At 40.7% G+C, this 12,912-nt stretch overlaps 1 protein-coding gene across 1 annotated transcript in view; it reads left to right on the forward strand.

Annotated features, from left to right (window-relative positions):
- Positions 1–7,785: 7,785 nt before the first annotated feature.
- The window catches only part of LOC135509572 (ceramide kinase-like), a 28,407-nt gene continuing 23,280 nt past the window's right edge, over positions 7,786–12,912 (forward strand). Inside the window, exon 1 of the mRNA XM_064930337.1 lies at positions 7,786–8,077. Coding sequence (XP_064786409.1) covers positions 7,927–8,077 — 151 coding nt within the window. The 5' untranslated portion in view covers positions 7,786–7,926. The remainder of the gene's footprint in view (positions 8,078–12,912) is intronic.

The raw sequence follows: 12,912 nt of genomic DNA on the forward strand, positions 1-12,912 counted from the left end.
CAAAACTCCAAATTCTTCCTCGTTTGGGAAGAAACAAGCCTGAAACCTTGAATAAAGACTGTTGATATCTAGTGGAAGCCCTAGGTATTGCATAGCTTTCCATGGAAAGAGCTTGGGCTCTCAAAAATACATTTCAGGTTGGTTTTTCTTTGGATTTTCTCCTACCATATCAATTGTGTTATAGTCTCACACATTATTTTAACATTTCTACAAATTTCAAAGTGTTTTCTATCCAATGGTATCATTTATATGCATATCCTGGCTTCTGGGCTGGAGTAACACTTCAGTCAGACAGGAAGTGGAGAAAAATAGACTCTAGCCCGAAGAAGTTTTAATTAACACATTGTCCAAAAAACGGCCAGATGTATACAGAATGGTGTCGTCTGCGTAGAGGTGGATCAGAGAATCACCAGCAGCAAGAGCGACATAATTGACATATACATAGAAAAGAGTCGGCCCGAGAATTGAACCCTGTGGCATCCCCATAGAGACTGCCAGAGGTCCGGACAACAGGCCCTCTGATTTTACACACTGTTCTCTATCTGAAAAGTAGTTGGTGAACCAGGCGACACAGTCATTTGAGAAACCAAGGCTATTGAGTCTGCCGGTAAAAATACGGTGATTGACAGACTCGAAAGCCTTGGCCAGGTCGATGAAGATGACTGCACAGTCTTTTATCGATGGCGGTTATGATATCGTTTAGTATCTTGAGGTTGGCTGAGGTGCACCCATGACCAGCTCGGAATCCAGATTGGTACGGTGAGATTCAAAATGGTCGGTGATCTGTTTGTTAACTTGGATTTCTATATTACTCCAGTGCTAGCCTCCCTACACTGGCTTCCTATTAAGGCAAGGGCTGATTTCAAGGTTTTACTGCCAACCTACAAAACATAAGTTTGGGCTTGCTCCTACCTATCTTTCCGATTTGGTCCTGTCGTACATACCTACACGTACGCTACGGTCACAAGACGCAGACCTCCTAATTGTCCTTAGAATTTCTAAGCAAACTCCTATAGAGCTCAATTTTTATGGAATGGTCTGCCTACCCATGTGAGAGACGCAGACTCGGTCTCAACCTTTAAGTCTTTATTGAAGACTCATCTTTTCAGTGTGAAGGTGAACGGAACGGCACTGGAGCAACGAACCGCCCTTGCTGTCTCTGTCTGGCCAGTTCCCCTCTCTCCACTGGAATTCTCTGCCTCTAACCCTATTACAGGGGCTGAGTCACTGGCTTACTGGTGCTCTTCAATGCCGTCCTTAGGAGGGGTGCGTCACTTGAGTGGGTTGAGTCACCGACGTGGTCTTCCTGTCTGGGTTGGCGCCCCCCCTTGGGTTGTGCCGTGGCGGAGATCTTTGTGGGCTAAACTCGGCCTTGTCTCAGGATGGTAAGTTGGTGGTTGAAGATATCCCTCTATTAGTGTGGGGACTGTGCTTTGGCAGAGTGGGTGGGATTATATCCTGCCTGTTTGGCCTTGTCCGGGGGTATCATTGGATGGGGCCACAGTGTCTCCTGACCCCTCCTGTCTCAGCCTCCAGTATTTATGCTGCAGTAGTTTATGTGTCGGGGCTAGGGTCAGTTTGTTATATCTGGAGTACTTCTCCTGTCTTTTCCGGTGTCCTGTGTGAATTTAAGTATGCTCTCTCTAATTCTCTCTTTCTTTCTTTCTCTCTCTCAGAGGACCTGAGCCCTAGGACCATGCCTCAGGACTACCTGGCATGATGACTCCTTGCTGTCCCCAGTCCACCTGGCCGTGCTGCTGCTCCAGTTTCAACTGTTCTGCCTTATTATTATTGGACCATGCTGGTCATTTATGAGCATTTGAACATCTTGGCCATGTTCTGTTATAATCTCCACCTGGCACAGCCAGAAGAGGACTGGCCACCCCTCATAGCCTGGTTCCTCTCTAGGTTTCTTCCTAGGTTTTGGCCTTTCTAGGGAGTTTTTCCTAGCCACCATGCTTCTACACCTGCATTGCTTGCTGTTTGGGGTTTTGGGCTGGGTTTCTGTACAGCACTTTGAGATATCAGCTGATGTAAGAAGGGCTATATAAATACTTTTGATTTGATTTGACCCACATTGAAAAGAAAAATGAGGAACATGACGAAAGCTAACACAACAAGACCAGGCTATTAACTACCTGATGGGCTAGGTAGAGGAATTGCAAAAGAAGGGAGACTTATTGGAAAACTTTTCATGTCATAATAATTTTAAAATGTTTGGGTCAAAACCAATGGAGAAAGGGGGCAGAACATGTCTACATTTGTGGACAAGATGCTGAGGGAGGTCTTGGAAATTGATGCTGCTACAACTTTGGTCATGGAGAGGGCCCACATAATGGCACCTGCAGCCCAGAACAGGCCCAGAGCAAAGGACACACAGAGGCGCAGCTTATCATTGTGCACCTTCTCAACTAAACAGGAGATAATGCAGCTGTCGAGAGGCAAGGGAGAACTATTCTAGAAGGACAAGCGCATATCTACCTTCAATAACTATTCTGCAGAGCTGTTGCGGAAGAGAAAAGATTACAACGGGATCAAGAGAGAATTGGCAGTCAAAAGAATCACATACTCTCTGATGTTCCCTGCGAAGCCTCGAGTCACCCATGAGAGCAAGACCCACATCTTTGATTCTGTACCTGATGCCAAGTCCTTCCTGCGCTCCATTGGGATTATACCACCTTCCAGAGGAGGACACCTTCCAGACGAGGAGCACAAAAAGCGTAAACGGGAATGGGTAGGTCAGACCTTCTTCTCCTCTCACTCCTCCTCAAAATTGAAATAGTGTTTAAATACTGGTTAATAAGAGGTTGTCTTTTACATTGAAAAATAAGGTAACTGATTCAGAGGGACAGTTTATCATTCAGTGTCTATTATTTGCCATATAATTTAGTTTAGATAATTTGTATGCACCAAATGATGATTCCCCGTAATTTATTAATATATGTTTCTTAGAGATTGCTAAGTATTCAAATACACATTGTGTAGTTGGAGGTGACATTAATTGCACATTATCTCCACATTTGGTGGTCATGACCAGGTGGTCCCATATTAAAATTGTCTAGAGCAGTTCAGTTTCACTTTGAAGAACAGGGGTTTATTGATGTTTGGAGAAAGTTAAACCCAACAACAAAATATACTTTCTTTTCAAATCCTCGTGGGACTTACTCTAGGATATACTTTTTGTATTATCACTCAGACCTTAGCTCATCAGGCAGAACACTGTATTATTAATAACATCACCATCTCAGATCATAGTCGGGTATCCCTAAAACTTAAGTTAAAAGATCGACAACCTGATACATATACAGGTGGAGGCTAAACCTTTCTCTTCTTGGAGAAACTTGTTTTCAAAGGGTTGCTCAAGCTGAACTTAAGTTTTTTGGAATTTAACTCAGAAGTTATCAGCCCAACCCTTTTATGGGTGCTAAGTGCTAAGGCTTATTCATCTCTGCTCAAAAAAGTATGTATACAAAAACAAGAGAAGATTTAGAGAGACATTTCCAATTAGAAGAAAGACATAAGAAACAAGGGGACACTAATTCAGCTGACTGCAGAGAAATTGGAGCTAATTAAACTTCTTACTCACAAAGCTGAGGGTTCTATAACATTTGCCCGAAATGAATACTATACTGATGAAGACAAACCAGGGAAAATTCTTGCACTGTAACTATAAAAGGATGCAGTTGAACGATGTATTCCCAAAATCAGAACTGTGCAGGGCAGTTACTTCTTGTACACATGAAACAAATAAGACATTTGCTGAGTACTACGAGACCCTACATAAGAAACCTATAGATGTTTCCTCTCCTGAGGACTTTCTCACACATTTGAAGCTGCCAGAGCTATCGCATGAAGATAAGGAAATTATAGACGCCCCCATTACTGACACAGAACATGCAAAGTGGCCATCAGAAGCATGAAAAATGGGAAGTGTCCAGGTCCTGATGGGTTCCCCTGTGAGTTCTATAAAAATGTCATTAAAGAGCTAATACTGCTGATCAGAGGGGTTCTTCATGAGGTTATAGAACACAATAAATACCCAGATATTTGGTGTTAAGCAACCATTACCCTGTTAAAGAAGCCAGGTAAGGACCCACTACGAGACAGTAATGTTAAGTTTACTAACTTGTGACTCCAAAATCCTTACTAAGATTAACAAAAATAATTGAGTAGGCAGTGACAAAATTGACCAATCCAGATCAAACCGGGTACATTAAAGAACGTCACTCAACGTCGAATATAAGACGACTTCTGAATATTATCAATTACTCTTAAGACCCAACTCAAACAAACAGTTATACTGTCTCTTGATGCTGAAAAGGCATTTGACCACGTCGACTGGGTCTTTCTTTTAGCAACGTTATAGAAGTTTGGTTTTGGGGAGCGCTTTTTGAAATGGATAGAGTTGAGATATTCAAGTCCAAAATCATCTGTTAGAACGAATGGGAATATGTATTCCTTTTCGCTACAACAAGGAAATCGTTAAGGAGACTGGCTCTTGCCACTATTATTTACCCTTAGTATAGAACATCTGGCGGGTGCTATTCGAAGTGCCATAAACATTCATGGTCTGCAGGTGGGTCCTAAGGAACACAAGATATATACAGTATGCAGACGACGTCATCGTGTACATAACAGAGGCAAAGACGACGATTCCAAATATATTCCAATTAATAGGTGAATATGGTGCTAAATCAGGCTATAAAATGTATGTTGGAAAACCTATTGCAATGATGGCATTTGGTGATGCACCCTCAATTATCAAAGAACACTATGCATTTAAGTGGACTGATACAAGCCTGCGTTACTTGGTATAACAGTGCCAGGTGACAGGCAGGCGAGAGGTCAGGACAGGCAAGGGTTCAGTAACCAGGTCAGAGTCCAAACGGTACAAGACGATAGGCAAGCTTGAGGTCAAGGGCAGGCAGAGAGGTCAGGATAGGCAAGGGTCAAAACTAAGAAAGCGACTAAAGAGAGACTGGGAAAAGCAGGCACTTAGACACAAAAATGCTGATTGACTAGACAAACAAGGCGAACTGGCACAGAGAGACAGGAAACACATGGGTAAATACACCGGGGATAATAAGTGACACCTGAAGGGGGTGGAGACAAGCACAAGGACGGGTGAAACAGATCATGGCGTGACACTTGGGTGTTAATTTTACGTCAGACTATAAGAACCTACAGTTGACGTCAGAAGTTTATATACACCTTAGCCAAATACATTTAAACTCAGTTTTTCCCAATTCCTGCATTTAATTCTAGTAAAAAATCCCTGTTTTGGTCAGTTAGGATCACCACCTTATTTTAAGAATGTGAAATGTCAGAATAATAGTAGAGAGAATTATTTATTTCAGCTTTTATTTCTTTCATCACATTCCCAGTGGGTCAGAAGTTTACATACACTCAATTAGTATTTGGTAGCATTGCATTTAAACCTACACAAGCTTCCCACAATAAGTTGGGTGAATTTTGGCACATTCCTCCTGACAGAGCTGGTGTAACTGAGTCAGGTTTGTAGGCCTCTTTGCTTACACAAGCTTTTTCAGTTCTGCCCACAAATGTTCTGTAGGGTTGACGTCATGGCTTTGTGATGGCCACTCCAATACCATGACTTTGTTGTCCTTAAGCCAGTTTGCCACAACTTTGGAAGTATGCTTGGGGTCATTGTCCATTTGGAAGACCCAAGCGTTATCTTCCTGACTGATGTCTTGAGCTGTTGCTTCAATATATCCACATAATTTTCCTACCTCATGGTGCCATCTATTTTGTGAAGTGCACCAGTCCCTCCTGCAGCAAAGCACCCCCACAACATGATGCTACCACTCCCGTGCTTCACGGTTGGGATGGTGTTCTTCAGCTGGCAAGCCTCCCCCTTTTTCCTCCAAAAATACCGATGGTCATTATGGCCAAACAGTTATATTTTTGTTTCATCAGACCAGAGGACATTTCTCCAAAAAGTACGATCTTTGTCCCCATGTGAAGTTGCAAACCGTGGCTTATTTATGGCAGTTTTGTAGCAGTGGCTTCTTGCTTGCTGAGCGGCCTTTCAGGTTATGTCGATATAGGACTCCTTTTACTGTGGATATAGATACTTTTGTACCTGTTTCCTCCAGCATCTTCACAAGGTCCTTTGCTGTTGTTCTGGGATTGATTTTAACTTTTCGCACCAAAGTACGTTCATCTCTAGGAGACAGAACGCGTCTCCTTCCTGAGCGGTATGGCGGCTGCGTGCTCCCATGGTTTTTATACTTGCATACTATTGTTTGTACAGATGAATGTGGTACCTTCAGGCATTTGGAAAATGCTCCTAAGGATGAACCAGACTCGTGGAGGTCTACAATTTTTTGGGGCTGATATCTTTTGATTTTCCCATGATGTCAAACAAAGAAGCACTGAGTTTGAAGGTCGGCCTTGAAATACATCCACAGGTGCGCCTCCAATAGACTCAAATGATGTCAATTAGCCTATCAGAAGCTTCTAAAACCATGACATAATTTTCTGTAATTTTCCAAGCTGTTTAAAACTTCTGACCCACTGGAATTGTGATACAGTGAATTATAAGTGAAATAATCTGTCTAAAAACAATTGTTGGAAAAAATGACTTGAGCTCATCCATTGTGTTATCCAAATATTGCACGTTGACTAATAGGATTGATGGTAGAGGGGGATTACTCACTCGCCGTCAGATTCTTACATGTCCACCCTGACCTATGTTCCTGATATCTCCATCTCTTCTTCATGTGAGTGAAGGGGATTTGGGCCTTGTCGGAAGTCAATCCTGTCGCATCCGACTCGTTAAAGAAAAACATCTTTATCCAGTACAAGGTGATTAATTTATGTCCTGCTATACAGAAGCTCTTTTCGGTAATAAGAGATGGATGCAGAAACATTATGTACAAAATAAGTTACAAATAATGTGAAAAAACACACATTAGCACAATAGGTTAGGAGCCCATAAAACGGTAGCCATCTCCTTCGGCACCATCCTGTTTCCAGGATATTTATTACATTTCGAATGATTAGCAGGACAGGAACATTGTCCAATTCACGCACTTATCAAGAGAACATCCCTGATCATCCTACTGCCTCTGACCTGGTGGACTCACTAAACACAAATGCTGTTATATTGTCATCTGGTTTGCTTAACAACCTTTCGACTGGAGTGTGCTAAATCAGGATCACAAATCTACTTTGAAACCAACGTATACACCTCACAGACATGGGCTTAAAAAATAAGATCTTGTACCATGTCAGATATAGAGTTCAAATGTATTGAATTTTGAGTTAGAATCCCGATATTACACTTTCTATACATCACAGAAGACTGAAATATAGCAAAACCGTTTGACATAGAAAAACAGGATTGTCGGCAGGTTTGAAATAATGTTCATTAATTATGAACTTATAACTTATAACATTCCACCAATGGGGCAACTAGAGTATGATTTTTGTCATTTGACTGCAGGAAACTACTATAAAAAGAAATTTATTATAATTATACTTTTGATACTAAAATATATTTTAGCAATTACATTAACCTTTGATACTTAAGTATCGTAAAATCAAATACTTAAAATGTACTCAAGTAGTATTTTACTGGGTGACGTTCACATTAATTTGATTCATTTTCCATGAAGGTATCTTTACTTTTACTCAAGTATGACAATTGTGTAATTTTTCCACCACGTAATATTTATCTGTCCGTCATTTCAAAATTTCTCTCCAGCACCAAAATTAGAATACGTCGTGACGCTGTGCGTAATGTTTAGTTCGTCCCCTATCGTGAATGAAGAATCCGCTATCCAATTGAGGCACTGCCGTTGTCGAAAACAGCAACATTGTTTCCTTCTGTAGACAAAGGTTTCTCGACAACCCGATAAATTACTGAATAGTCATCCAGTTCTGTGGCTTCTTGGTGAAGACATGGAAAAACAACCGCGGTTGTTGACATCCCAACTCCTACAGAAAAACAGTTTATTCGAAGTGTCGTTAAACCGTGTGCTTCTGACATGGAAAGAGATTGCGACCAAGAAACAACGCGTTTCTGGGGGCATACATCACCCATTTAAAGTCGGTAAGTGTCAAAAGATAAACTGGTTATGAAGTGCAAAGATTTTATTAAAATATTACGCGGTGCACGATGAAGGACGTTGAGAGGTCGAGGGACTGGTGAATTAGCCTGTTTTCTTTGTTGGGTATATCCGCTATCCACATTCGCGTAAACACATGACGTGGGCATGCACATAATCCTCTGAATGTTATTATATAGGCAATATAAATTAGTCGTTGCATGCTCTTAACATTTGTTATTGTCAACGAATGACATGGAATGATATAGCCTAAATTTGCCCTATAAGTATAAGGTCGATGTAGTTAATTGCCCCATAGCCTATCCGACACCGACAACTAACGTTAGGACATTAACAGTTTCATGTACTCGTTTATTTTTCTTAGAAAATATATGCTTGAGTATTATAACAGCAAGACGATCCATTGACTAGTGGACTAAACTCCACTCCATGGTGAAGGAAGTTTCTGAAGAACTTCAACAGCGTGGAGCCGAGACCAGGCTTTGTGGAATCTAGCTCCGACTACATCGATTCGCACAAGGTCAATACTTCAAAACATTTCAATTATGAAATCTCCACATTGTACCTATGTAATAAACGTTAATCAAATACCACCACCTACTGTTTCCTTGTTGATATACAATGGGCACATGCGCATTTGTGCTTAGTTGCCATCTTGGAGCAACAGCAATGAGTAAACAGTCAGTGGTTGTATTTGATTAACGTTTATTGAAAAAATAGGTATGCAACTACAGAGGACAAACATATATGCACAAGGTGGGTGTTTCATAATTGACATTTTTGGAAGAATTGAGAATGAGCGAATAATGTAATCGGAGCTAGATTCCTCACAGCTTCACTGAAGTTCATAATTCCAGTGAAGTTCATCATAAACTTCCTTCAACATGGAGTGGAGTTTAGTCCTCTATCCATTGCCCAGAGCTTCATTTTAAATGAAAGCAAGTCGATTCTCAGCTGTTTGTTGTTTGACAGCTGGTCCGCGGAGTGCGGCTGCGGCCCTGGCTTGGATAGCCTCACTATGTCGGGTCAATTGGATGGCACACAATTTGGTCTCGGAGTTCTTCTTTATGAGCTGGCTGACATTTTTCATCACCTCACACGGTAATAACCACCATAGCCCTTGCAAATTAGCCTTAATGTTTTAGGCTACTGTGTTGATGTTGTTAGTCTAAAGACACTGCATATAAATTCACAAAAAAATCATAATTCTAGGATGTTATTTATGTATTACCCGGCAGCGTAGCCTAGTGGTTAGAGCGTTGGACTACTGAAAGGTTGCAAGATTGAATCCCCGAGCTGACGAGGTGAAAATCTGTCGTTCTGCCCCTGAGCAAGGCAGTTAACCCACTGTTCCTAGGCCGTCATTGAAAATAAGAATTTGTTATTAACTGGTTAAAGGTAATAAAATAATAAATATTTATAAAGTTATTTCTTTATAATCGTCAATGACAGGCCCACATGTCTGAACAATCAGCTACATAGCAAATCTCTTGTCACTTGAGACTCAGATGAGGGGCAAAGCATATAGAGTACCACAGTATGAGTCATAATACCCATAAAACCTAGCGGTCAAACAAGGAAATGGTTCCTTGCCTTAAGCTGGGCATCATTCACAAGTGATCATATCATCAAATCAACATTTTATTGGTCACGTGCAGAGGTTATTGCGGGTATAGCGAAATGCATTCACAAGTGAGGCAAGTCAGTTAAGAACAAATTCTTCACACTATTCATGTTTTAATATTGTATTTACATATACTAAATAGTATCTGTGTGAAATGTGTTTTGATTTAGAATGGACCATTATCATGCACCTGTCTCGAAACAGGGGCAGAGAAAAGAATGTCATCAAATGCACTTAAATAGCGAATGGAGGACGCTTTTCCAATGGTTCATTTTCATGCCAGCCAGGTAGGCTATATAATCCTATTGTAAAGATAAGCTTAATATTAAGAAGAGTTGAGAAATAAATATAGTAGGCCTAGCCTATAGAAAGCTGATGGGATCATCTTTTTAATAAAGGCCATCACTCTTGTTTTCTCACACAATTTACATAGCCTATAGAAATTTTGCACAACATGAGCTCATGGGCTCTAACAAAGTGTTTGATTAGATTTTTGATGACATTTGCATTGATGTCAGAGGGACAATAGAGTGCTGAGTGCCAGACAGTTAGCAAGTTTGGTAGGCTAATAATGACTATCAGCAGCGCCAGATCTTGGAGAAGCCTAATTACCGTGACTAAACGGTCACGTGGATTTTGACTGCCGTCATGACTCGTGACCGCCGATGTGGCGGTAATGCTGTCACCCTAACAGCCCTAGTCCAGACCTGCTTTAATTTCAACTTCCACAGATGTAGATTTTTTTGTCTGGTCCGTACCAGCCTTGTCTTGGCCAAAACATAGATGTCCATGATTGGTTCAGATTTGGTCCAGCCCGGACCAGTTTTTTTGTAAATATCACAACAGGTCCAGCTGTGTGTGTTGTGATTGCTTCAATAGAGGGATCAGGGACGTGCAAATATAGTTTTCTTTCACAGAAAATGCATTAGTAAATTAGTCTGAAAATAGCTTAATTTTCATTAATGACAAATGCAACGCTATTTGGCTGGCGGACACAGTGAATGATCTTGCAAGGTTTTTTTTGCAAAACAAATGATCCATGGCCATCATATTTCTAATGTTAATCATAGAAAGAATGTAGCCAGCTAGTTAATCTTGAACTTTACCAGAGAAAAGTAGGCTTGCTGTCTACACTTAGAAATAGGTAGAAAAAAAGCAACACATCAGTCACGAGAGATGTCTGCTGATGGAATGCCCATTTGTGAATTCTCATCCAAAAGGAGAAGTGCTACTGAAGAACAAACTTTGCCTGACGCCGAGCAGAAATGACAAAAATAAGCATTTTTAGATCTGTTTCAGAGCAGACAAGCGTGTCAACATCTTTATTTTGTTCAATATCTCTCGTTCACATTCGCTTTTAAATTAAAAAATTCCCCAAAAATGATATTCGGTAGCCCCATACCTATACATGTATAACCTTATTCGCACTAGAGTTGAGAACACATTGCCTGTAATTGTAATTGTTTGTTTATTTTCGTTTGCGCTCGTTAGCATATTTAGATAGTAGCCTCATGGAAATTCGCTATTACTTGAGCTAATTTTGTTAGCATTCTGGTAAGATGCCCAATGCTATTTTTCAAATTTTTTTTGTATAATGTTATAAAAATCTGTAAACCGCCTAACTCTACTTCAGAACAGTACACAGTAGAGCACACTAGAGTTGAGAACACAATAATGTACTTTATTGTACTAGGGATGGGCTGTTCGAGTACTCACACTTTTATTTTTTGAGTGCTCAAATGGGACTCACTGCCCGCACCTGAAATTTTTTGGGGCATTTCGCTATATGCCAACAGTGCGCAATAAATGCCTAATTTATCTATCATAGCTATTACAGATAACAAATCCTAATTGCTAAATTGCCTCATATACACCAAGTGTACAAAACATTAACACCTTGCTAATATTGAGTTGCACCCCACCTTTGCCCTCAGAACAGCCTCAGTTTGCCGGGGCATGGACTCTTCAAGGTGTCAAATTGTCTCAAGGCCTAAAAACCCTTCTTTGACGTGTCTCCTCCCCTTCATCACTGATTTGAAGTGGATTTAACAAGTGACATCAATAAGGGATCATAACTTTCACCTGGTCAATGAATGTCATGGAAAGAGCAGGTGTTCTTAACGTTTTATACACTCTGTGTATAGTCAGTCAATAAAAAAAACAAGTGCCATTTAAGATTAAGTTATCAAAACTGTAGTATCAGCTGGTTATGTTATCGTGAAACACAATCTTCAAAAAGGTGGTAACCTCAGCAGTGGCGCTTGCTTGTACAATGGCATAGCCTTGTTTTGTTAATTTTGCAGACAAGGAGCTTATATTTCCTCAGCTCTTATCAGTCAAGACTAATGTTCCCTCTAAGCTGCGCCCCCGGGACTGCAGTGCAGAAGAAATGTCATCCCACTGAGAGAAGCATGAGATTGAACTTCACTCAACGAGTTTTGCCTGTTAACACTGGCAACGTTTCCCTTGATTGTGGGAATTGTGATCGAATCAAAGCAATATTAGCCACTTTCAGTGTAACATACCGAAACAAAATGAACTATGCAATAGATTTTGTTGTATGCAGACTATTGCCATATATGGATCTGTGCCATTTACTTTGAACTGGACTGTGTTTACAGCTGTGGTTGTGAGTAGATGCGCTTGGTTTGAGATCAAAGCAAGAGTTGCATTTAGCCACATGAACACATTTTCTTCATATCCTTTGCTAGTTAGTGAGTTATTAGCCCAGTTATGGATACTTTGTAGTCAGCAATGGAGTGATTGCTTCCTATAAGAGCACAAACGTGTACATTTCTAGGTAAGAGGTTTTTTTGTCTTAGAGTCAGTGTTGTATTTTGAGACGGGCTTGAATAAGGTACGTAGCCAATAGGCAGAGGGTAGCATAATTTATCTGATTATCTATAATAATGGGTATGGGATTATTTTGTAAAGTGATTTCTTGCATCAATCAACACAACAACATTTTCAGTCACCGCCTTGTCTGGTGGAGAAGTGGATAAACAGGTCTCCCCACAGGTGTGATTACTACCTCTGAGGGTTGAGGTAGTCACCTCATTCATACAAGTATATGAGAGTATGGCTAGATGGTACACTGTCCTTCTCTCAGCACATATCAAAGCTGTAGGCTAAAGTTAAATCTAGACATGGTTTCCTCTATCGTAATTGCTCCTCTTTCACCCCAGCTGCCAAACT

Source organism: Oncorhynchus masou, chromosome 22, assembly GCF_036934945.1.
Source record: "Oncorhynchus masou masou isolate Uvic2021 chromosome 22, UVic_Omas_1.1, whole genome shotgun sequence".
Lineage (NCBI taxonomy): Eukaryota > Metazoa > Chordata > Actinopteri > Salmoniformes > Salmonidae > Oncorhynchus > Oncorhynchus masou.